Consider the following 23,248-nt stretch of genomic DNA (forward strand, 5'->3'; position numbering starts at 1 on the left):
ATTTTTATTGCACCTGTTGCACTGTTCGAGTCCACCTCTCCTAATTTGCTATATATATATAGTAATAAATAAAAGGAAAAAAGATTATTATACTAATTTGTTGCAGTGAATTGCTAAAACTATTTCTTTTAATTAGTAGCAAATAACTTTTATTGTGTATAAATAATTAAGAGTAGTGATACTCACACCGAACACTTGCCTAACCCAATAATTTTTAATTGGTTATTTTATACCAAATACAATTAAGTAGAACTCTCTACTTCTTTATTTTATTGTATAATTGAATAATTAAAAAAATAAATCTAATAATTTACTATAACTATTCCGTTCAAGAATCATTTTCTAATAGGGCAAATTATAATGACCTCCCTCGAGGTTTCGTCAAGTTACAATAGCCTTTCTTCTTGTTTGCCAAATAACCTCCTTCGAGGCTTGTATACGTAAAACAATGACTTTCCTTCCATTAACAGAAAATACTATTAAAATAATGATGTCATCAATTTTTTATTTTTAAATTCCTATTCTACCCCTCAAAGAAATGTAAATTAATTAATTAAAATATCCAAAATACCCCCATAATTATTTATCCTCTCTCCTCTCAAATCCTCTCTCCAATATCTTTTTCTCTCCTCTCCTCTTTCTTTCCTCCATCAAAACCAAAACATAAAGCGTAAAGCGCCATATCAATTCTGTCCCTGTTCGCCGGAAATGGTTCCGTTGCCGATACAAACTCCTTGATGTCCCGTGCACGCCGTTGTTCATCACTGGTTCATTTCCAAGCTGCTTGCTTGCCGGGAAAGAAAGACCCATTTCCTTGCCGGCAAGTTCCTTGCTCCACTGCTGATCCGTCCGCTTCACTGCCAGACATCTCTGTCTACGCCGAACTGAATAACCAAACCAGTCATCAGCATATAACCAAGCTTTTAACGCCGTTCAGTCAAGCCGCCGGCATCCTTGCTTGTCGCCACTGTACCTCCTTTTACTGCCGTTGTCGAACATCCCCGTGCCGTTCTTCTTGCTCGCGCGAGCAGTCCAAATGCACCAGCACCGGGCCGATTGCTTTGAGGAATACTGGTATAAAAAATGTGGTGGCTAATACCAATGCGAAGCAAGAAGGAAGAGAAATACAAAGTGCTAATGACCATCTTAATAAATTATTCTCATATATTTCGAATATTCCCAATATCTCAAATTGGGAGCTTTTCTTAGCAGTCCGATGACGAAAAACTCCATTAAGTGCAGCACTCAACCAGTGATTGTTCAAAACTCAAACCAGACACAAAATCGTCTAGTGTGGTTCCATGGTCTGTGGAGTGCAAAAATTTTGTTCTTGTGCCGAGAGTGTGAATTTGTGCTAATCATGAGCAAGGATGAACAACGGGTAGAAAGGATTTGTTTATGATCTGTTTCGGTTCATCAAAATCCAAAAAACTAAGCTCCGGCATCAGATCGGTAGCGGTAGAGCTTGCCAAAAACGTGGAGGGAGATCTTGAGTCCGGCGGGTTTCGACATCTCACGCTTTGTGCAATTACGCTTTGTCCAACGGCGAGGGGCAATTACGGAATATGAAAGGATGTCGCGATTCCGGTAGAATACAACGAGCTTTGTGCTCGACGATGGCTGCTGTTTGACGGGCTGGCGATGGGGAAGATGATGGCATGGGTTACGACGGCGACGGATGGAGCATGGATTCACAAGTATTTGAGATTTTTGGGCATTTTTGTCTTTTCAAATTACATTATGTTTTTTAATAAATACAATATAAATATAAAAAGGGTAGAAAAATAATTTCATTAAAACTGTTAAACCGTCAATTTAAAGTTTGAGATCATTCTTATTTGACAAACAAAAGAGAAGGTCACGTAGGTTGACGAAATCTCCCTTAAAAGAAATGCCATTCTTATTTAACAAATAAGAAGAAAAGTCATGTAAGCTGACGAAACCTGAAGAGATTAGAGTAATTTGCCCTTTCCAATAATTTATCAGCAATGTTCGGTTAGGACTACTCTAAATACAAAACTAGGTCTCCACATTCTGCTCAAGATTATTATTTTTTTTTTCAAAAGTTTTGTGTCAATGGGTGACCTTTTGATTATTAATACATACCCTTGCGAGAAAAAATCATTGTATTGTAAAAATTGAAAATTGCAAATCTCTCTGCAAGGGATGAAGACAGAGAATGATTTACCGTCGTAATAGTGGCGGTGATCATCGGCACGTCATCGGAACTCTCATTCACAAACGGAACTCCAGCTCCGGCGATGTTCCTTTGTCTCCGACGACCCCTTCCGCGTCTATCAAGTTGGTGTGTAACGTGACCCAGTACCCAGATTCTTGCTTCACGAACATTTCAGCTCTCGAGGCTTTCAACACCACCACCACCGACCCATAAGAGATCTTCAACCTGTCTCTGCACATCATGTGGCTTTGAACGACCTCGTGAAGTTGTCTTCGGTGCCGGAGAGGATGATGTCGATTGAGCCGAGCAAGCGTTGATTGCTTCTCAGAGTGTGTTTGAAGACGCTGTGGATAGACTCAACGATTCAATATCGTCAATGCCTGCTCGGCTCGCCTAAGATTTTGTGATTCTTTCCAATTTCAACATTGCGATTATTCATCGGAGGCTTTTGGGTTTCTCTGAGTCAGGAGGATATCATTTCCCAGGTGGGTTAGCTCTGGTGATCCGAGGCTACTTCAGATGGGGAATCCCACGCCGGATGTCACGGTGGCGGCAGTAAGGCAGCGCATACGTCAGGACGATCAGAGAGGCGGTGCCAAAGTATCTATGGAATGTGATGATTTAGGCGTCGGCGTCTGCAAGATGAAGACCATCATCTCCGGCAACTTCAACTTTGTCGATGGGATTCCGACCTCTCTACCGCTTACCTTTTGTAATTTCTCACCTTTTTTTTTTTTTTTTTTTTTTGGTAATCACTTCAGCAACTTTATTTAGATTTAGTGGCTAAAATAAAATTACACTAAGGAGACATAAAATTAATGCATTGTCTATTTTTAAAATTATCAAATTATTTTTTTTAATTTAAATATATATAGTTACAAAGTTTAAAATATTTTAAAAAGATAAAGAACAAAAAACTTTGACTTTTTAAAGAGGATAACTAATTTGGAACATGTAAAAAGAGAAAAATGGACTACTAATAAGGGAAGGAGGAAGTATTAACTAGGAAAAAAAATTTATTTTAATGATTGTTTATAAAGCTTTATTATGGAAAAGCATTAATGGCATATGGATGAATTAGTGCTTTCGCCATTTCTTTTTTCCCATGGACCTTATATAATCCGACCACTACTAACCCCAACCTTACTATGACAAAAAAAACAGGGAGTGTCAGGACAATTTGATTTTTTTTTCTCTCTTGATCAATAGTTGAGGAGTAAAAAGAATTTACTAAGATTGATATATAATTTAATTCTTGTTCTTCATTAGTAGTATAATAATCTCAGTATTATAAAGTTTTATTGAACATTAATTATTTTTCCTTCCTTCTATTTCCTCCCTGTTTTGGGAGGATACAAATTTACTAGTACTATTTAGAGGGTTAAGTAATTACACCTCCCAATCCTTGCTTTTCCTTCTTTTTATTTCAATGAAATTTAAAGCAAACACGAAATAGAGTATCTCTCCATTTTCTTCCTTTCCCTCGATCCAAACAGTGCTCATCTTGGGAACACAGAACCAAAGTGAACTTGATTCTAGAATTCTAATAGTATTTCATTATTTACTCCAAATTTAACTAAGGAATGAGAGCCCAGCTGCAAAGTTGTTATTCTATTTTTGGACCAAGTCCAAAATTAGAAGCAATCATACTTGTATGTGTTTTAGGTTCATGACTCAATTCATCTAACCACTTGTTTTGTTTTGTTTTTTTATTTTTTTGTTTCTTCCGGATAGATTTGTTGAAAAGTAACGGTTTTCAAATCAAAGGTATTGTCATCTTATTTCATAACCATGCAATACAGAACACAAACAGAAGTTGTGCCCAGTACAGTTATATTTGCAGGATGATTAAATTACTGAAGCAATTCTCATGTAGCACTATGTAAGGTCAATAACCAGCTAAATGAAATTTGCCCACCAAACAATTTCTTCCTTCCTTTTCTTTTTCCAGAATCAGAAATTCAAATTAATTTGTATTTGATCATATATCTCACATATTCCCTCCGGATTCAATTTCTGTCGGTTTCTCTACTGCGGTTGGTAATGATGGAGACACCATCTGCACCAGCACCAAAGTCACCATTCATTACCACCATAAAAGGCGTGTCATTCTACTGCGATCAATTTGGGTCAGTCAGCTCTAGGGGTATTTGGTATGGAAATCCCTTGCCGTTTGTTTTACCACATCTCATGTTACATCTTGGTTTAGCAATTCTCTTCTCGGGAACTTGGCGTCACCTTCTTGGGGGGTCTTTGAAGCAACCTAGATTTGTCACAGACTTGATGGTATGATCCATATCCTGTCCGCCTATTTCATTTCAATTTCAATTAATTTTTTCCTTCATTAATTCTCTATCAAATGATAAAGTTCAGGTTTTGCATCTATAAATCTTTAATGATTAACTACTATTTTCATGGATGAATTTACCAACAAAGTGATTGGGTACAGAAAAATGCTAGTGGAAGAGGCCTTAGCCAGCAAAGAAATTAACAACAATAACAACAACAATGTTCTCTAATAATAGAAGTCCTTTTTTGGTATTGTTCTCAATCTCAAAATACTTTTCAATAAAGTAGTTTCTTGCAACAAAATCTGTTTTGTCACTATTAAGGCTTTTGTTGCAGATGGCCCAGTGTGTTGTAGTGGCATAATTGATCAAATCCACAAACTAAGCATAGAACATTAATTTGATTGCCAAGCTGTATAACAGTACTGCTACTTTTTCTCACTTTCATCTGCGCTGACTGTTTTTTTCTTTTTCTAAAAAATTGACATTGATCACTAGGGTGGTATCATCTTAGGACCCTCAGCTATTGGGTTCATGAGCAAAATTTATGACTCCCTATACCCGCCTAAGAGTATGATTTTGATCGATGTCCTAGAAATGCTTGCCTTCATGTTCTTGGCTTTCATTGTTGGAGTGAGGACAGACTTCGGCATCTTAAAGAAAGCAGGAAGATTAGGAATTATTATCGGCATTGGTGTTTTCCTGGTACCATTGGTAATGACCCTAATTGTGGCTACATTTCTCGCTAGTAAAGTGGAAACAAACCTTAAGGACATCCTCCCTGTGATGGCTCCCCTGGTGAGTGGGTCATCATTTCATGTAATATCTCTCCTCTTGGAAGACCTCAAGCTTCTTAATTCAGAACTAGGCCGTCTTGCTCTATCTTCCTCTATGATCAGTGGCATTTTAAGCTTCTTTACAAGTATAATTTTTATGTCTACACGGAGTATAACAGCCAGTGGTTTTAGAAGTCCAGTATTGCCAGCGGAGCTCGGCAGAATTTTTATGGTAATAATCATCATTTTTGGCATTCGTCGATTGGTGCTTTGGATGATGAGGAAAATCCCAGAAGGAGAGCCTTTGAAGGAATCTTATTTAATTGGCACAACTGTTATGATTTTGATAGTAGCTTTTGTAAGTGAATGCACAGGTTCACAAGCCATGTTTGGTACGGCAGTCTTGGGACTGGCTGTGCCGGCAGGTCCACCGTTGGGTTCAGGGATTCAGCACAAGCTTGATTACTTTGTCGCAGCAATGTTGTTGCCAGCTTATATTGTAAATGTGGGTATTCACATCGATGTTTTTGTTGTAAAGCCAAGCACTTTTGGGTATGTTGAGCTGATCATCTTGGTTGCTACATTGGGGAAAATTGTTGCGTCTGTCATCCCTGCACTCTACTACAAGTACCCTTTTAAGGATGCTCTGTCACTCGGCCTCATCTTGAGCTCCCAAGGCTTATTTGATGTGCTTTTCTTCTCACGTTTGTTGAAGTTTAAGGTATGCACCTATATATTAATTCTTCAGCTTTTCATGCATTTTCAAAACAGCAGTCATATCGTCATACACATGATTAATTACTGAATTATTAACACCCTTTTTTTTTTTCTTTTTTTTTCAATGTTTGAAATTGAGTACTTTATCTTAATGCATGAGTAGAGAATATTTTAATTTTAGGATATATTTCCTAGCTCACATGCACTGGCTAAATTAAATTAAATTAAATTCTTGAAGTAGAGCCACTAAAAGTACTACTACTAGACTTCTTTCTATGTTGTGAAAATTGATATACACAATGGGGTCTACATAAACCCCTACATAAAATTCTGCAATATATAACTAGTAATCTTTTTTCTCACTAGGCATTGATCCAGTGGTTTTTATCTTTTGACAACTATGAGCAGATAATAGATCCTGAATGTCACACCATTATGACTTTGATGGCAGCGGTGCACTCGGCTATTTTTACACCCTTAGTGAGTTACCTCTATGACCCTTCAAAAAGATACATAAACTACAGAAGGCGAACCATCCAACACTCCAGACCCAACTCAGAATTCCGAATCCTCGCATGCATTCATGAGGAAGATGACCTTCACCATATAATGGATGTCCTCGAAGTCTCCAATCCCACCAGAGAAAGCCCCTTAGGTATTTTTGTCTTAGACTTAGTGGAGCTTGTTGCACGCGCCGACACACTCATCATCAACCACAATCTCCATGAAAAACACTCCTCGCGGTCCACCAGAACCCAACGGATCATCAATGCCTTTCGCCGTTATGAACATCGGTTTGACGGACTTGCAAAAGTCAATTGTTTCACCGCGATGACCCCTTATGTTTCCATGCACGACGACATATGCTCACTAGCCCTTGAGAAGAGTACGTCCTTGTTGATAGTCCCATATCATAAATTCGATAAGCTTGCAATTAGGGCAGTGAACAAAAATGTGCTGAACAAAGCCCCATGCTCAGTAGGCCTCCTAGTGGACAAAGGGATAGCTTCTATTTGGAGGTCCAGGGCCGAAAAACATGTCATGTTTCATGTGTGTGTCGTCTTCTTGGGAGGACCAGACTACCGTGAGGCATTGGCATATGCTATGAGAATGGTCGAAAACCCTAGCATAAAACTTACAGTGGTTAGATTAGTTGCATCTGTCAATTATGTCACCGACTTGACAGAGGCAAGGCTTGATGTAAAAGCCATTAGTAAGTTAAGGATGTTTGGAAGAGAGAACCATGAGCGAATCCGGTACATGGAGCACAGTGTTCAAGATGGTGTTGAGACATCTCAGGTGCTTCTATCGCTCAACGATGATTACCATCTGATAATGGTAGGAAGAAGACATGATAATGAGTCCCCTCTGTTGACGGGGCTCACGGATTGGACTGATTCGGAGGAATTGGGAGCCATTGGAGACATGCTTGCTTCTTCGGATATGAAGAGCAATGCAGCAGTGTTGGTGTTGCAACAACAAGCTTCAGTAGAAGCGAATAACTTCTGCAATAATGGAAATTATATAACATCAATCAAATATGATCATATGACGAGTCATGGACACATTGACAGAAAAAGCTCTCGCGTTCATGATCAATTGGCAATCTCTTCTGTATAGAATAAAACAGTGAATGCTGTAATATGTACCTTAATTTAGTTCCTTCTAGTCTGTTGCATAGAGCAAACATGCTAGCTAGTGTGCCTTTGTAAAATTTTCATTAGTGCTTACAGAATATTAAAAGATGTGTGTATTTTTTTTTTTTTTTTTGTCCTTTAATTTTTTTAAAGTTAAGGTTTGGTAGGATGAACTTTTTCTTTTTGAAATTAGAATTGACATTTGTTGAAATTCTGAACTAGTAATACTATTTCAATTTCAATTTCTAGTTATCAATTTCATGCCACCAAACATAGCAATAATGTGTTTTTCTACACATTTACAGTTTGGTGTATATTATAGTTATATTTATTTTTAACCCATGTACTTAGAGTTTGTTATGAATGATCATCACATTTATAATGTTGGTGTATAAAATATTCCTTCTTAATATGCAAATCTTATTAATCACATGGATTTCATATGAAGTTATGAATGATCATCACATTTATAATGTTGGTGTATAAAATATTCCTTCTTAATATGCAAATCTTATTAATCACATGGATTTCATATGAAGTTATTATGGCCAACTACGAGGTCGATCTCTTGATATTTGTTGTGATCTTAAATTAGCACATTTTGAGCGAATAATAATAATGTAGAGATTACATCTAATTAATATTAAAGTGATTTCTCTATTTTAAAAAAATAAAAATAAAATCAGCTCAAAATATAATTGAATCTGAACTTGGTCCAATCCTACCTTAAAAACAATGCGGATTGAAGCCTGATAACCGGTCCAAATTAAGAGGCTGTTTGTAGGCCCAACTTCGAGGGGTCGAGCCTCGGGTGCACGTTTTTTTTATGTTTTTCTACTCTCATGGGCGCGTTGACTTGTAACGCACTCCAGTCTAGCTAACGGAAAACATGGTGGACTTCGCTTGTTGTCGTGGCCCAATTTGGTAAATTCTCAAGTCTAAAACATGTGAGCATTCATTCATGTGCCTAATCCTTGGTGATATTTGTTTAGAATTTAAATATATATATATATATATATATATATATATATATATTTTATCAACACATGTAGAACATATGACTAAGACATCTGGTACTTTTCATCTTCTATAAAATAAGTAAATAACCGTCTTCGAAATATCAAAATGAATATATATCAAAGTGTCAGATCTCTTTTCTTAAAATAGAAAATAAAAATACACTAAACACATAACACACTATATAATAAAAAAACATAATTATAATCATAATGTGGGAGAATTAACATATATAATATAATATTATTTAAAGTTATATAATTGTCTTAATTGATCAATATATACATAAAAATTTATATTTATATTTATATTATCAGTATATATATGCTCTACTTTTTAAAAATTTGTTTTATATGTCATATTTGTATCCATATTTCTTACATGTCCTCACTATTTCTTAGCTCGTAGTAATTGTTAAGAATCTTCGTCTTTTGTTTATGTAAGTGCAAGTAAAGATTTGTGTTCTTGTTATTGAATACAAATAAAATAAATATTTGTGTTTTTTTTTGCTTATCTTTTTATCTTTTAAAATGTAAACTCGTAAAATTTTAAAAATTCTCTTTTAACTAAAAAAAAAAAAAAAATCAAAAGCGCTTTGGATTGGAAGCTTCAAATTTTATTCTTTGGAATGATGAGAGAGAGACGTGTGGGATAAAGGGTATGAATATTCTATGACAAAAACAGGGGAATGGAACGGTTTGTTGTATTCACATTTATGATAGCTCTATAAATAAGCATCAAAACCATACTCTAAACATGTTTAATTTGTGCAAATTATAACTTAATTAACTACCATTCTACACGTACGTCATTGTCCCCCACTTTATTAGCTCCTCCAAACATCATCTCCTCCCTCCCCTTTCTCTCTCTCACTTGTCTTGAAACTTGAGATTAAGGCTCGTTTGTTTAGATGTAAAAATTTTTTTAAATTTTTTTTTTATTTTTTATATTTGGTTGTCGTAAAACATTTACAAAAAAAAAAAATATATTAAAATTTTACAAAAATAATTTATTCATCAATTTTTTTGTAAATTATTTTATATGTCATGCCCAAAGGACTTGACCTTAATTTCGACCTAAACCTTTGTCAAATATCGAAAAGTACAAATAAAAAATATATTTTAATTAAAAAATGAAAAATATATATATTTTATGTACGGAGCCTAAGACTTTGTTTATTTCAACATAAAATATTATTTATTTATATATTTAGCTGTTTGGTAAAATTTTAGATCGAGTTTATCGAATGAAACGTGTAAAATAAGTTACTGAAAATAGAAGGATAAATTATTTTTGTTAAATTTATAAAAAAAAAAAAAAATTCATAAATATTTTATAACAACCAAACACTATATATATATATATATATATATATATATATATATTAAAAATGAGTTTACATTCAAACAAAATGAGCATTACACTAAAGTCAAAGTAGGACAACTAGAAGACGCTAATGAAAAATGACTAATTGGCATAATTATTTGAGTCAGACATGGTATCATCCCATTAACATTGTGGTGTTGATTTATTAGAAATGGAAAATGATTGTAGGTATGAATCCAGACGAAGCAGACACTTAGAATTTGGGGGATGGTGTGAAACACAGTCTCCTTGGAAAATATAATTTGTTTACTGAAGCTGAATTCGTATCCAAACAAGAGAGGTAGAGCCCAGAGGGGGCAGAAGACGCGGTTGAGAAGAAATTGTTCCCCAGACTAAGTGTTGTCAAATTTGGGTAGTCGGTCCATCTTTCGCCATTGAAGGTGGTGGTCTTAAAAGGTACATCAATCAGATCCGTGCTACACGGTATTGTATCGTTCAATCTAACTTAAATTATTAGTATTAATTAATACTACTACTTGTCAACCAACTAATATATTGGATAACACAATCTTATCTTTTTCTTTACCATTTGTTTGTCTGTCATGGTCCCACCTCTATTCTCTCTCTCTCTCTAGCTGTTCATATATATATATATGGACGATGGTAATGTTAGATTCTTAAAGTATTCCATATTTTATTATCTAAAAAAATTTCTTGATTTGAAGGCTCGACTTTCAAGACGTGAGAAATAATAGTCATTAGGTTACCAGGGGTGATTTGCATCACATTGGATCACGAGAAATCACATTGGATCATGAGAAATAAAATAAGTATGAGTAGATATATATGCAACACCGTTTAATAATTTAAATTTTTGAGTAAATGGATAAGTGTCTATCCATTGTAGTTCGTATCAATGCCAGACTTAATCCTTGATGCGTTGCAATGCTAAGCGTCCGAGTAAGCCACCCAAATAAGTGTGGTGGCCAGATCATAACGAAGGTGTTGTAAATTCGGATAAAAAAAATGTTACAAGAAGGGACTTGTCCTATATCGAATCTGAATAAAGAGTGAAATAAGTATAAATAAGTTGGTATACAGTGCTACACAATCGTTTAAGTTTTTTAGTAAATGCATAAGTATGAAAATGATAATGAAAACCGTGAAAGCAGGTTACAGGTAAACAATAACAAGCTGGTTGACTACAAACTTCCAAACATAGGATGGAAGCCAACTACTGTAATAAAAAAGCAACTACCCCTGCTTTATCTATTTATAAAGTTCCATCTCCAACTTGTTCTCCTACACACACACACAAACACACAGAAAGAGAAAGAGAGAGATGCCTTGCCTTGACATCTCAACTAACGTGAACTTGGATGGAGTAGACATCGAATCCATCTTCACCGAAGTAACAAAAGCTCTGTCTGCCATCATCGGCAGACCGGAAACTGTAATGTTTTCTTCACTATACCTATATCTATATATATATATATATATATATAGTTAATATTATTTGATCTATCATTCATCCATCATTTTGTCAAGTACATTAACTTCCCTTCATTTGCTCTAAATTATTGTTAAGAGGTATATTTTATCTCTTTAGAAAGATTCAAACTCTATTAGAAACTCTAAACCAATCTTCATTCACCCAAATCTCTGTGAATTATATCATTAAATAAGGTTGAACACTTCGATCCAAATTCACCAACGATTGAACGAATTTATTAGTTCTTCACTACTGTTGACTTAAATACTGCCACATCTAACATAACAACTGCTCTCGTGAGTACTAAAATCAACTTCTTTAATTTATACACACACACACACACAAATATATATATGGTGTTCATGTCTGATTTTTTTTTTTTAGAAGTTGTTGTGTTCGATCGTATCCTATCTCATGTATTCATCCTAAATTCCTAACATTAAAATGAATGCAAACATCTGAGTCTCATGTCCCTCTTCTCCCCTATGATGAAGTTTTTTTTTCCTTCAATTTTTGTGGGATTTTCTTATTCCTCTCCTCCTTTTGAACAATATATTTAAATTTCATTAGAGTTTTCAACTTTTCATAAGTACTACTATTCACGTTTATTTAAAATTTTAAACATAACAGTCACCTCTCTCCTGACGTTTATATATATATATATATATATTGATAATATATTACTTCTTTCATTAACAGTTACTACTAGTCCAGCTAATCGATAATTTAAAATACTAGCTAGTTTCATCCCCCCAACAAGTTGACTTGCAAAGTAATTAAAATAATATATTTACAAAGTTGAGGGCGAGTTGTTTTATATATATCCTTAATCACTTATTGCATATTTAATGTTTCAATGTTCAATTCAACAAGGGAGCCCAATCATTTCCCATTCATTAGATGGTGTGTATCGTGTTGGGATCCCGCGTCACGTACCAATTATTAGTGTAGCACATTTACATCGTAAAACAGCATATATCTACATAAAATAAAATAAATTGCATTAGAGAATTCAATCATGGTTTTCATATGGCGACATCACGTCGGTGAAAACTTTAAATGTTAATTATTTTTACCTACACTGTATCTATTTTGAGACGAAGTAAATATTTATAAACATAAAATACAGAAAAGTCCAGTGTGATTATAAATTTACTCTCTCGTGAATTAATTGGCCTTCTTATTTTTATTTTTATTTTTATTATAATATTTTTGTTGTGGATCGCTCTTATGCGTAGTCGTTTTCATGGCTTCAAAAACTACAGGAAATGAGCACTGGATATTATTATTTCCTACTTGTCGTTGTTAGGTTGATGTCCCTCTCACTATGGCCAGATACAAATTCCCCACCACAAATATGACACCCAATTGTATCGCTTCTAGCACCCTCCAAAAACCTGTACTTTAATAATGCAACATATAATACATATTACATCAGATATAAACACTTTAATTTTTTTTTTTTTAAATTGAGAATATATTGTTTTTATATTGGTATTACATTCTTGATTTAATGTATTAAAAATATATATAAAATTGTACCTGATTGGAAAGAAAAACACTAGAATCAAACAAATAACTAAATAATGCACCATTCGGATCATGTACTATAGCAAGGCCCTTTCAATAAATGCTATTAAATGTGTTCTGTATATGTCAGCAATTGTATACCAAAAAAAAAAAAAAAAACGTGTAGATCCACAAATGCTTTTAATTGTCTATATTGGTTTCGCGGGATGTACTTTGCATTTATTCATATGAGTTGTAAGTACACAATAACTGTTTTTTCATACATAACAAATACGATTTGAATGAGTCCAATATTCGATGCGATGGCCAACCCTTTCTCTTACTTTTTAATTAAATGAACACCAGTGTTAAATAATTGTCACGATCAACATTCATATAATGCATACTATGATATGTGTATTCTACAAATTGCTTAGTTGCTGGAGGGTGTGCTTCTTTTTGTTTCTATTCTTTTTTTAAAAAAAAAAAAAAAAAAAAATTTAAACTACTCCCAATCTACAATTTGACAGATTCTTATTTTTTATTTTTATTTTTTTTAACATATGCAAAAACTTTGTTATCACGCTGAATAATTATGTTATGCATGACTAATAATTGAACGACATTATTATTATTATTTTTTAATTGAACGACATTATTATTTACTCACTCCATTAATTAGAATAATCAATACATTTTTATAATATTTTTTCATGTGATAACGAGCATAAAAGATCCCATTTAGTTGGGGCGTCACAGGGTTGTGGCCCCCACAACGCACCTATATAAGGGTGCAGCTACTGGAAGGTTGAGACCCATGAAATTATGCTTCTTTTGAAAGTTGAAACTCTCCTCAATTTTATTGTAGAAATTGGTACTGCGTGTAATTAACGACTGGCCCACCCATAATTAATGATTGACGTACAAGAAGATATATATATATATATATATATATTTTGTGTATATCAAATATTGATATTTTATACTTAAACTACAGCATGTGATGGTGCTAGTGAAGGGATCGGTGGCCATATCATTCGGAGGGAGCAAAGCACCAGCTGCATTCGCAGAGATAGTATCAATGGGGGGAATCAATTCTCAAGTAAAGAGAGAGCTCATCTCCACCATCGGTTCAATTCTACACAAGACGCTCTCTGTCCCCACCTCCCGGTTCGTCCTCAAAGTCCATGATACAACTGCAGGACGAATCAATCACTCCAGAATGTGATCATTTGTTTTGTTTGGAGTACCGAATTGACATTTTAGAATTGAAATAAATTTAAACTATTTCTTTTTTTTTTTTAATTTTAAATTTAATGTGTGAATTCGTGTTCCCAAATATCGACAATTAAAGAAATTAAAATAATACACTCCTAAATGAAAAAAATGTCTCTCATGTTTAATCATCATGCATTCCATTCCTGTAAGTAAAGAAACGATTCGAGATGAGACAGACCTTAATAATTTTTTTGTCATTCTTGCTTGAAATGAATGATCCAGTAACATATCTGGCTGTAATACTTAAAAATTAAAAAAATAAATAACTAATGATAATGAAAAAAAAAAATACCAAATTTGAGTTTTAGGCCAGAGAATGCTGAGACCAAAACATCTGCAACAATGAAGTCTTATTAACTCGGAAGTATCAAACAAATGAAAAAACTAGTCAAATTGGAATAACTTCTGTTGAAGTGCAGCTGTCAAAAACAATAAAGTGTGAATTTATCGTCTTATGAAAAAAAAAATTGTAATACACGCACGAACATGTGTTTTACAAGGACGATTTAAACAGTGCAACGGGTGTAAGGAAATTTTTCTCACGAATTTTTCTCCTACGCGAGGCCTTACACTTACTAGTAAACATACAAATGATTGATTTATCATAAGATCCAATGATACTGTGAATTAGATTTATCAGGAGACCCAAAGTTATTGGGAATTTGATTTATCGCAAGTTTCAAATATATTGTGAAATTTATTCAAAAGGTAAAAATTGCTTCATTTAGCTGTAAATGTTCTTTTGCAAAATATCACACAAATGTAGTTTTTATAAAGAATTTTCATTCACACAGGCATATGTATGTTTTCATTGGTAAGAAACATATTGAGGCACCAAGTTGGAGGCTTGAACTCTTAATTTTCTATTTTAAAAGGTACAAAAATACTACTAAGTATTCATTTATATTTAATCACGGTTACTTTGATTTCATTTTAAATTGAAATAGACATGATGATCCTTTTATTTAAAAGTGATATGTTTCAAATGAGGCACATCATTCTCTTAAATATATCTATATATATATATATGATGAAATTAATTCTATTTCTCTTTCTTAATTTTTATACAGGTTTAAATTGAAAATTCAAGACATATTTGAAATTGTGTTTAGCCCATTTTATGCAATGGTAAACAAACACCTTAAAATGATTAAAAGGTTCATTTGAATGAGAAATTTTATTTTGGAAAAAATTTTATTGAAATTATTTGAAGTAATTGTAGGTCAATTTGCAAGGTTTTGACCCATTAAAAAAACAAAAAGGATATAAAATTCAACCCGTTTCAAAATTTCATAGTTTTCATTCAATATAATAGAAAAAGGGAAACTGAAACGAAAGGAATGAAAAATGAAATGACATGGAAGAGGAGGCTCTTGATTTTCTTGAAACACAATGGAGCAGAACATTTTTTTAAAAAAACAGTAGGTAGTTGTTTTAAGAACCCTTATCATAAAAGGGCATTTTCGGTAATTAATTGTGGGGACATTTTCGACATTTAAGAAGAAAGCAAACGCATTACTAGAAGAGAATTGAGAACTGCGAGTGAGAGTGAGAGTGAGAGTGAGAGAGAGACACAGCAAAAAATTAGGGTTTTTGTTGCAGACCTAGCCGACTACAAAAATGCCTTGCCTGAACCTGTCGACTAACGTGAGCCTGGAGGGCGTTGATACCTCCTTCATACTCTCTGAAGCCACTTCTTCTGTCGCCAAGCTCATCGGTAAACCTGAGAATGTATATTCTCTCTCTATATATATACATATACATATATATATTTATATCATATATTTTCTTCTATGTTTATGAATATACATATCATACTTGTTTTTAGATTAATTATTATCAGTGAATTTGAAGTTTCCGTTGTTATTATGCCCTTGCAATTTCTCAAATGTGAGCATAGTTTGTAGGTAGCAAAACCCATTATGGGTGTTGTGCAACCAACTATTAATTCAAGAAAAAATCCATTTCAGGGTTCAATTTATAAACCATAGCGATTAGGAATTATTAGATTTTGACGTTGAGGTGTGTTTTTTTTTTTTTTTTTTCATTTGATTTTAATTTTGAAATGGGGATAATTTTCTGTATGCTAATTTGTCTGCTGTCTCATTTGTGGTTAAAAAATACATGACCTTTAGCTTTCAATGACCATTTTTTTGCTGAAATGATTGGTTGTTGAAGGCAATACAACTTCTCATTTGAGTTTGTATTAATTATTATTTATCTGTTTGGTATTGTGAGCCTGATAAATGCATTCGATTTCTTGATTATTTAGGCATACATTTCATTTTGCTACTAAAATTTGATGGATTCTATTTCTTTGTGAACTTTGACTGACATGGTTGAATAAATTATGGCTTGGATGATGAGAATTGCTTGGCTCATGTAAGTTATTTAGCTCCTCCTCTGAACCCATGTGGAAGTTGCTATCCCGAATACAACAATGGTGGATATTTAAATGAGGGTTCCTTTTGGCATAATATTTAAACAATAAAGAGTAATTGTGTATACCAGTCTAACTGGTATTTCGTTTTGCCCCTTATATATTTTATATCCAGTGTAATTATATATTACTATTCTATCTCTTCAATGCAATGAATAGAATTTTCAGGCTAAAAGATGCCTTTCGTTGATGTCTCTTACTTTAGCGTTCTGTTCTGTTCTCTGTGAGGCCATCTAGTTCTTTTTTTGGTTGTGTGCATGTGCATGGAGGTTCTCTTGGTTCCCCCGTTTCTCATCCCCTACCCGAGAGCCTACTAGTGAAAGAAAAAGCAAAAGGGTGTGAATAACCCATATTAAATATAATCCATAATTTCATAAGGATCTCAAAGTTCGCAAATTCATGTTAAAAGTGTAAAAAAGGCATGCTCTGCAAGTGTGGAATGCTGTTCCCATCTTTATAATTTGAAGCAGCCTAATTCTTTCAGTGAATATTAGTTCACAGGCATAGAAGATCTTTGGTCATACATTATAAACTATGATTTCGTTTAAAGAAAATAAATAGGTTTGAATTTTGATTAAGTTGCTTTAGTTCTTCCATCACTTTCTCCTGTTAATAAGCCATTAGCAACTTTGTGTTTGTTTTTATACAGTATGTGATGATTGTGTTGAAAGGATCGGTACCAATATCGTTTGGTGGGAATGAGGAGCCAGCAGCTTATGGTGAGTTGGTGTCCATTGGGGGTCTTAACGCTGATGTAAACAAGAAGCTGAGTGCCGCGATTGCTACTATACTTGAAACCAAGTTGTCTGTTCCCAAGTCACGATTCTTCCTGAAATTCTATGATACTAAGGCAAGCCATCTCAACTTCATAAGTTGTCGCTAAATGGGTCATTGCCAAGCATTTGCGTTGCTCATTGCATTCTTCCTGTTTGTTTAGGCCCATCAAACTCAAGAATATGCACAATGTCTGCATGCTTTACACCAGTACTAGATCATGTAAACAAACCTTTATTATCTGAAATCATGAATGACGCTTTTACCAGTTTTTTTATTTCTTAAAATATCGTTTTAAATACAATATATTTGCTTGTTCTTTTCATATTCCACATATTTATTTGGAGTCATTTCATGTGATATACTGACTCTTGATGGCACTGATAATTTCATTAATTTTTGCAGGGCTCCAACTTCGGATGGAATGGGTCTACCTTTTAGATTCTGCTTATACATCTGGTGTGCTGTCTTGACATTGTCATGAACTCAATGCTATTCGTGGAAGAAACTTTATCTGTATGATAATTTGAGGTCATAACAACTATGGTAATACTGTGAAGGATTTTATTTAATTTTTATGTCTGTGATGTGCTGAACTTACGAGGTTCTACTTTCTAGACTATGTGGATCATCATTAATGCTCAGTTTGATAGGAGGAATGGAAAAATGGATGGAAGGGAGAGGGGGATGGATGGATGACCCATACCTATGGGGAAGGGATGGTGTCTCGGGATTAATAATGGAAAGGACAGACAATGTGACACCTTATTTTTGTTTGGTTAGATGGAAAAGAATGAGAGTTTTTATAATTTTGTAAATAATTGAAGCTAAAAAATGGCATTTATATTTATATATTAGTTTTTCTATCTCTCCCTCTTCTCTTCTATCCAATTTCGGACAGATGAAAAAACGTGTTTGGCGGGATGCTTCATCTCTCCTTACTTCATCCATTCTGCTCCTTCCAAGGAAACAAGAGAAGCTTCTTTTATTACTCCTCTCTTCCATCCTTTCTCAATCCTTCCAATCAATCAATCATAGTGTAGTAATGGTTGATCTTTCAGGATCTCTTTTACTAATGATGTGTAGAAACACTCTCCAAGCTGAGCTACATTATACATGCATAGAGTATTCGCTAGAGGCATCCATTTACCCACGGGTCTTGGATCAAAATAACCCATATGTTAACTATTTATCAGCAGTTAAGATTGGTCCAGAAAGACAATTCTTTGTTCTTTTAAGTGGACCTCACCTGTTTTTGTATTTTTTGTTCTCCTTCCTTCCTTCCTGGCGTAAAGGAAAAACAGAGCAGCAACTACCACTGTTGTATGTTTGTCAATGTTGCATGGTTGTCTTCTTTTACTATTTTCTTTTGTGTCAACTTATTTTGTAGTGAAGATGTCTTTTTCTTTTGCTAAGAAAGACATAAAACTGTTTGCAACATATCTCTCATTTCTTGCCTCTCCTCTCTCCTACCATCTTTATCAATTTGATTGAGAATGGATTGAGAATTTACTGGGTTTGTTAGTCAAATCTTCATGGAATGAAGCTTGTCTCAAAGAATGTGTGTGTTGCAACATAAACACACCATTTTGGATTTAATAACTCTTATATATAAGCTAAATTAGTCGTAGATTGAATTTGGATTCTCCAAGTAAGATAAAATTAATTCTTTTTACAAAGTGTTCAAGTCTCTCCACGAAAACTGAGAGCTATCTGCCAAATAAAAAAAAATTAAATTCACATGTGAATTCCTAGTATGTGGGCAACCAAGATAATTAACTGGGCCTAACCCATATAACAGCAATCTAAAATCACGAGTCCACAATCGTAGACGTTTTAAATTCAACGGCCCAAGGATTTTTTAGAAGAAAGTTTTTCCTGCGAGAGCTTGAAGCAAACCATGTAAATTAATTATTATTATTATTATTATTTTTTACAGAATTAATTTCCTAATTGGCAACAGCGGTTTTTTTTGTTAATTTTTGCCACCTTTAATTTTATATATAATAATAATTTTCTTTACAATGAAAACAACAATGTTTACTTGGTAACTTGTATTCATGGGTAAATTGAGAAAAATACTGTGTTTCTTGCCCACTTGGCTTCTTCCAGACAAAACAAACAAAGCAAGAAGATAAACAAATTAACAAAACAAACAAAGCACATCAAAGCACATCAATGTGTGTGTGTGCACATATATATATATAGATGGCATAAAAAAATTGATCGGTGGTTCATGCGATGTGTGTGAGCTAATTGTGTGAATTGTATGATCTAACTGAATCCCGGCCATACTGAAATGATGGATTCTCATATATTCAACTCACCATAATATTTGGGCTTGGGTTATTTTTTGGGCCTAATGCCTGGCCAGCTAACTAAGACCATGTGTTAGGCTTTTGTTCTTGCTTATGGGTCCCACTATAAATTTATAAATTTAATCAAGCTAAGATTTGGATTTTTTACAAGTAAATGAAAAGTTTTTTTTTTTTTGAAAAATATGTATGAAAGTGATTCACACTGTATCGCTAAACCAACACCTTTTTAACAGGTATACCTAACCAAAAAAAAATGAAAAGAAAAGAAAAAAGTGATTGTTAAATATGGTGTAGTCCATTGATTTATAAATAAGTGTTTGTTAATCTTGAGATTGCTCACAGTATAAATAACTCAAGCTTAAGAGTAGCCACTCGCTTGAAAAATACATTGAGACTGTTACCCTGTTGCTGGCTACTCTAAAGATTACAAGTTCACAAGCAAAACCCTGTGCATCAATTTAGTTTGTTTCTGTTAAACTTGGATAATGGTGGGACCATGGATGATGAAGGGCATTCAAGCACTGCAGAGGTAGAGCAAGCGCTTACAAAACCCCTCAACAGTGATTGCTAGAGCTTTAGCCTTCAGCTACCAAAATGGTCGTCTGAATTCTGATATTCAGTTGCTTTTTTTCCTCGTATGGAGTGATGAGATCAACATTGGATCCCATTCACTGGATAGACGTGACAAGATATCAACGTGTGTGTGTGTATTCCAAAAGTTTAAGCAATACTGAATATAGAATAAAGTATATACATTATTAGTAGGCCTTAGAGCGAAGGGGCAAGCCAAAACAATCTCAAAGGAGAAATATTTTGGAGTAAGAACAATACAAGATCGAAGTGAAAAAAAAAAAACCAATCAGAGTGCCCAACCCACCAAGCCGAAACAAATAACCACTCGATTGAAAATTACATTGAGACTGTTACCCTGTTGCTCGCTATTAAGGCTCAGTTTATTTCAACGTAAAATATTTTTCTGAATGGAATCCAATGTTGAAATATTTTCTTTTTTCAAGTAATTTTTTTTTTTTTTAATGTTTGGTAAATATTTACGTCGAGGTTGAAATCTAATCCATCAAGCGGACATATAAAATAACTTCTTGAAAATTGATGGATAAGTTATTTTTGTTAAATTTTAATATTTTTTTTCTTTGTAAATATTTTACGACAACCAAACATCAGAAAATAAAATAAATATTTTTTAAAAAATATTTTACATCCAAACAAACGGAGCCTAAAGATAATAAGTTTTACACAAGCAAAAACATTTTACTATAAGGCCTAATGCAAACCCTGTGCATCATTTTAAAAGGCCTGAGCAAATGTCCAACACAAATGGTTTGATCAGAAGTGAAGGTGTTTAAAAAATATTTTACATCTAAACAAACGGAGTCTAAGGATAATAAGTTTTACACAAGCAAAAGCATTTTACTATAAGGCCTAACGCAAACCCTGTGCATCATTTTAGAAGGCCTGAGTAAATGTCCAACACAAATGGTTGGGAAAAAAAAAAAAAAAAAAACCCTATAAGTTTGCATGCATCATCATCCAATCACCAATTTTAAACTCAATTAAACAAATTGAGTTTGGATAGCAAAATTGGAATATTAGAACCTTTTTCCTTCTCAGCTCTATCGAATCCTAACCATCAGATTTGGCTAAGCCTACAACTATAGAAAACAACATCAACAACAACAAAACTTTTTTTTCATTAGTCATTGGATTCATATTGGTTGCTGCCTAACACAGCCCTTCTCCTTTATTTAGACTTGCCTCCTCCTTTATTTAGACTTGGGATCGGTTGTGTAATGAAAACGGAGGGTATATCACATTTAACTTAATCAAGCTAAGATTTGGATCTTTTTTACAAGTAAATGAAAAGTCTTTTTGTGAAAAATATATTAGTATAAAAGTGATTCACACTGTATCGGTAAACCAACACCTTTTTAACAGCTATACCTAACCAAAAAAAATGAAAAGAAAATAAAAAAGTGATTGTTAAATATGGTGTAGTCCATTGATTTATAAATAAGTGTTTGTTAAACTTGAGATTGCTCACAGTATAAATGATTCAAGCTTAAGAATTACGCACATACACACGCAATATATTGTTATGACAGAAAACACAAAAATTTTGATTCCCCCACTTGTCAAGTCTTCAAATCTTGTTTCCTATCTGTAATTTTTTTTCTCTTCCATCTTTTTGTAGAATCCAATTGCCAAAAGACACGATTATGAAATAACAGAATAAAAATAAAAAATAAAATACATATATCATGCACTATACATATACGATTCAACATATTATATGAGCAATACTACGCATTTGAATTTGTTGTTAAAAAATATATTAAGTATTTGCACATTTTTATTTTTATTTTTTTGTAGCCAGTCTTTGCTCAACCGTGAGATTGTGTTTGACACTTTCATTTTAAGTCTCAAAATTATGTGATATTGTGAAAATTAAGAGCTTACTTGTTTTGTCATTCAAAAAATAATTTTAAAAATAAAAAATTGTTTTCAAAAATTAAAAAAGATGATTCTCCAAAAACATGCAATTTTTTAACTTTAGTTTTCATAATAAAATTCTTGGAATCTACATACAATTTTTTTATTTTGAATTTTCCAAAAACAAAAAAAAAAATGTTTTAAAAAAACAGAAACCAGCAAACTAAGTTCACTTTCATATTCAGAAAAAAGGCTTCCAAATTATTTGTTAATAATGATCTGTTGTCAATATACTGCGCATTTTTGCGATTCACCAAAATTATTAGCCACAGTTAGCAACTTAGAAAGGAAAATGAGCATTTGAAGGATAATAATGAAATAATATTTTATAAGCTTGTGAGTTTGTTTCTGTTTAAACTTGATGATGATAAGGATAACGGTGGGACCATGGATGATGAAGGGCATGCAAGGAATTGGAATTGGTTTGGGGAAATTTTTGTATCACTAGGGTAGGGAATAATAATTACTTGGTCGATTTCAATTTTTTATCAATTTCTACTTGAAACTCACCCATTTACACAAACTTTTTTTTGGGTAAATTATTATTATTATTATTTTCTTCCCGAAATATAAGCTAACCCATCCACTTTCCACGATCTTCAATTTTAAAAGATGAAAAAGTACTAACTATTGATGGCATACCTCAAAAAATTTATGATATTTCTTCTAGTCAAAATCCTAGAACTATAAAATTGAAGTTATTAAGATAAAAATAAATAAATAAATAAAAATAAAATTCTCACACGAGATGAAATCTACCGTAAAGATACATGTCATATAAAAAATTTAAAGAAAAATTCTTAACAAAAAAGACTTAATGCTATATTTAGTTACATGAAAAAGTCATAGAATTTCTTAACAAAAAAGACTTAATGCTATGTTTAGTTACATGAAAAAGTGATAGAATTTGTACCTTTATCTCGTTCAATCTTAAATTTAAAACACCGTTTCAATGCTACCAAATACAACTATTGAAAGTTCATATTCCA

General features: G+C 33.3%; 3 protein-coding genes across 4 annotated transcripts; all 3 read left to right on the forward strand.

The window, feature by feature from the left end:
* The first annotated feature begins 4,118 nt into the window (after nucleotides 1-4,118).
* Nucleotides 4,119-7,918, forward strand: LOC132286711 (cation/H(+) antiporter 15-like). Its single transcript, XM_059789077.1, has 2 exons — nucleotides 4,119-5,964; nucleotides 6,369-7,918. Exons 1-2 carry the CDS (start codon nucleotides 5,002-5,004, stop codon nucleotides 7,578-7,580), a joined length of 2,175 nt encoding a protein of 724 aa, XP_059645060.1. The 5' UTR covers nucleotides 4,119-5,001; the 3' UTR covers nucleotides 7,581-7,918.
* A 3,290-nt stretch (nucleotides 7,919-11,208) lies between these two features.
* LOC132285282 (uncharacterized) lies at nucleotides 11,209-14,246 on the forward strand. The gene is made up of 2 exons (XM_059787449.1): nucleotides 11,209-11,393; nucleotides 13,939-14,246. Exons 1-2 carry the CDS (start codon nucleotides 11,283-11,285, stop codon nucleotides 14,167-14,169), a joined length of 342 nt encoding a protein of 113 aa, XP_059643432.1. The 5' UTR covers nucleotides 11,209-11,282; the 3' UTR covers nucleotides 14,170-14,246.
* A 1,497-nt stretch (nucleotides 14,247-15,743) lies between these two features.
* LOC132285083 (uncharacterized) lies at nucleotides 15,744-18,033 on the forward strand. 2 transcript variants are annotated; one of them, XM_059787251.1, is made up of 4 exons: nucleotides 15,744-15,950; nucleotides 17,309-17,509; nucleotides 17,597-17,655; nucleotides 17,839-18,033. In XM_059787251.1, exons 1-3 carry the CDS (start codon nucleotides 15,840-15,842, stop codon nucleotides 17,648-17,650), a joined length of 366 nt encoding a protein of 121 aa, XP_059643234.1. In that variant the 5' UTR covers nucleotides 15,744-15,839; the 3' UTR covers nucleotides 17,651-17,655; nucleotides 17,839-18,033. The 2 variants fall into 2 exon arrangements, with proteins under 2 accessions (XP_059643234.1, XP_059643235.1); XM_059787252.1 differs by lacking the exon at nucleotides 17,597-17,655 and having other exon boundaries at nucleotides 15,747-15,950.
* Nucleotides 18,034-23,248: the final 5,215 nt, after the last annotated feature.

The sequence above is a fragment of the Cornus florida genome, unplaced genomic scaffold, assembly GCF_030987335.1.
Source record: "Cornus florida cultivar Cherokee Brave unplaced genomic scaffold, ASM3098733v1 CherokeeBrave_3.0.0_Hap2_Chr11, whole genome shotgun sequence".
Taxonomy (NCBI): Eukaryota; Viridiplantae; Streptophyta; class Magnoliopsida; order Cornales; family Cornaceae; genus Cornus; species Cornus florida.

Coding starts and splice junctions, on each gene's coding strand:
- LOC132285282 (XM_059787449.1), top strand. CDS start 11,283: ATGCCTTGCCTTGACATCTCAACTAACGTGAACTTGGATGGAGTAGAC. Junction 11,394..13,938: donor TCATCGGCAGACCGGAAACT/GTAATGTTTTCT, acceptor CTTAAACTACAG/CATGTGATGGTGCTAGTGAA.
- LOC132286711 (XM_059789077.1), top strand. CDS start 5,002: ATGAGCAAAATTTATGACTCCCTATACCCGCCTAAGAGTATGATTTTG. Junction 5,965..6,368: donor CACGTTTGTTGAAGTTTAAG/GTATGCACCTAT, acceptor AACTATGAGCAG/ATAATAGATCCTGAATGTCA.
- LOC132285083 (XM_059787251.1), top strand. CDS start 15,840: ATGCCTTGCCTGAACCTGTCGACTAACGTGAGCCTGGAGGGCGTTGAT. Junction 15,951..17,308: donor TCATCGGTAAACCTGAGAAT/GTATATTCTCTC, acceptor GTTTTTATACAG/TATGTGATGATTGTGTTGAA. Junction 17,510..17,596: donor TGAAATTCTATGATACTAAG/GCAAGCCATCTC, acceptor CTGTTTGTTTAG/GCCCATCAAACTCAAGAATA.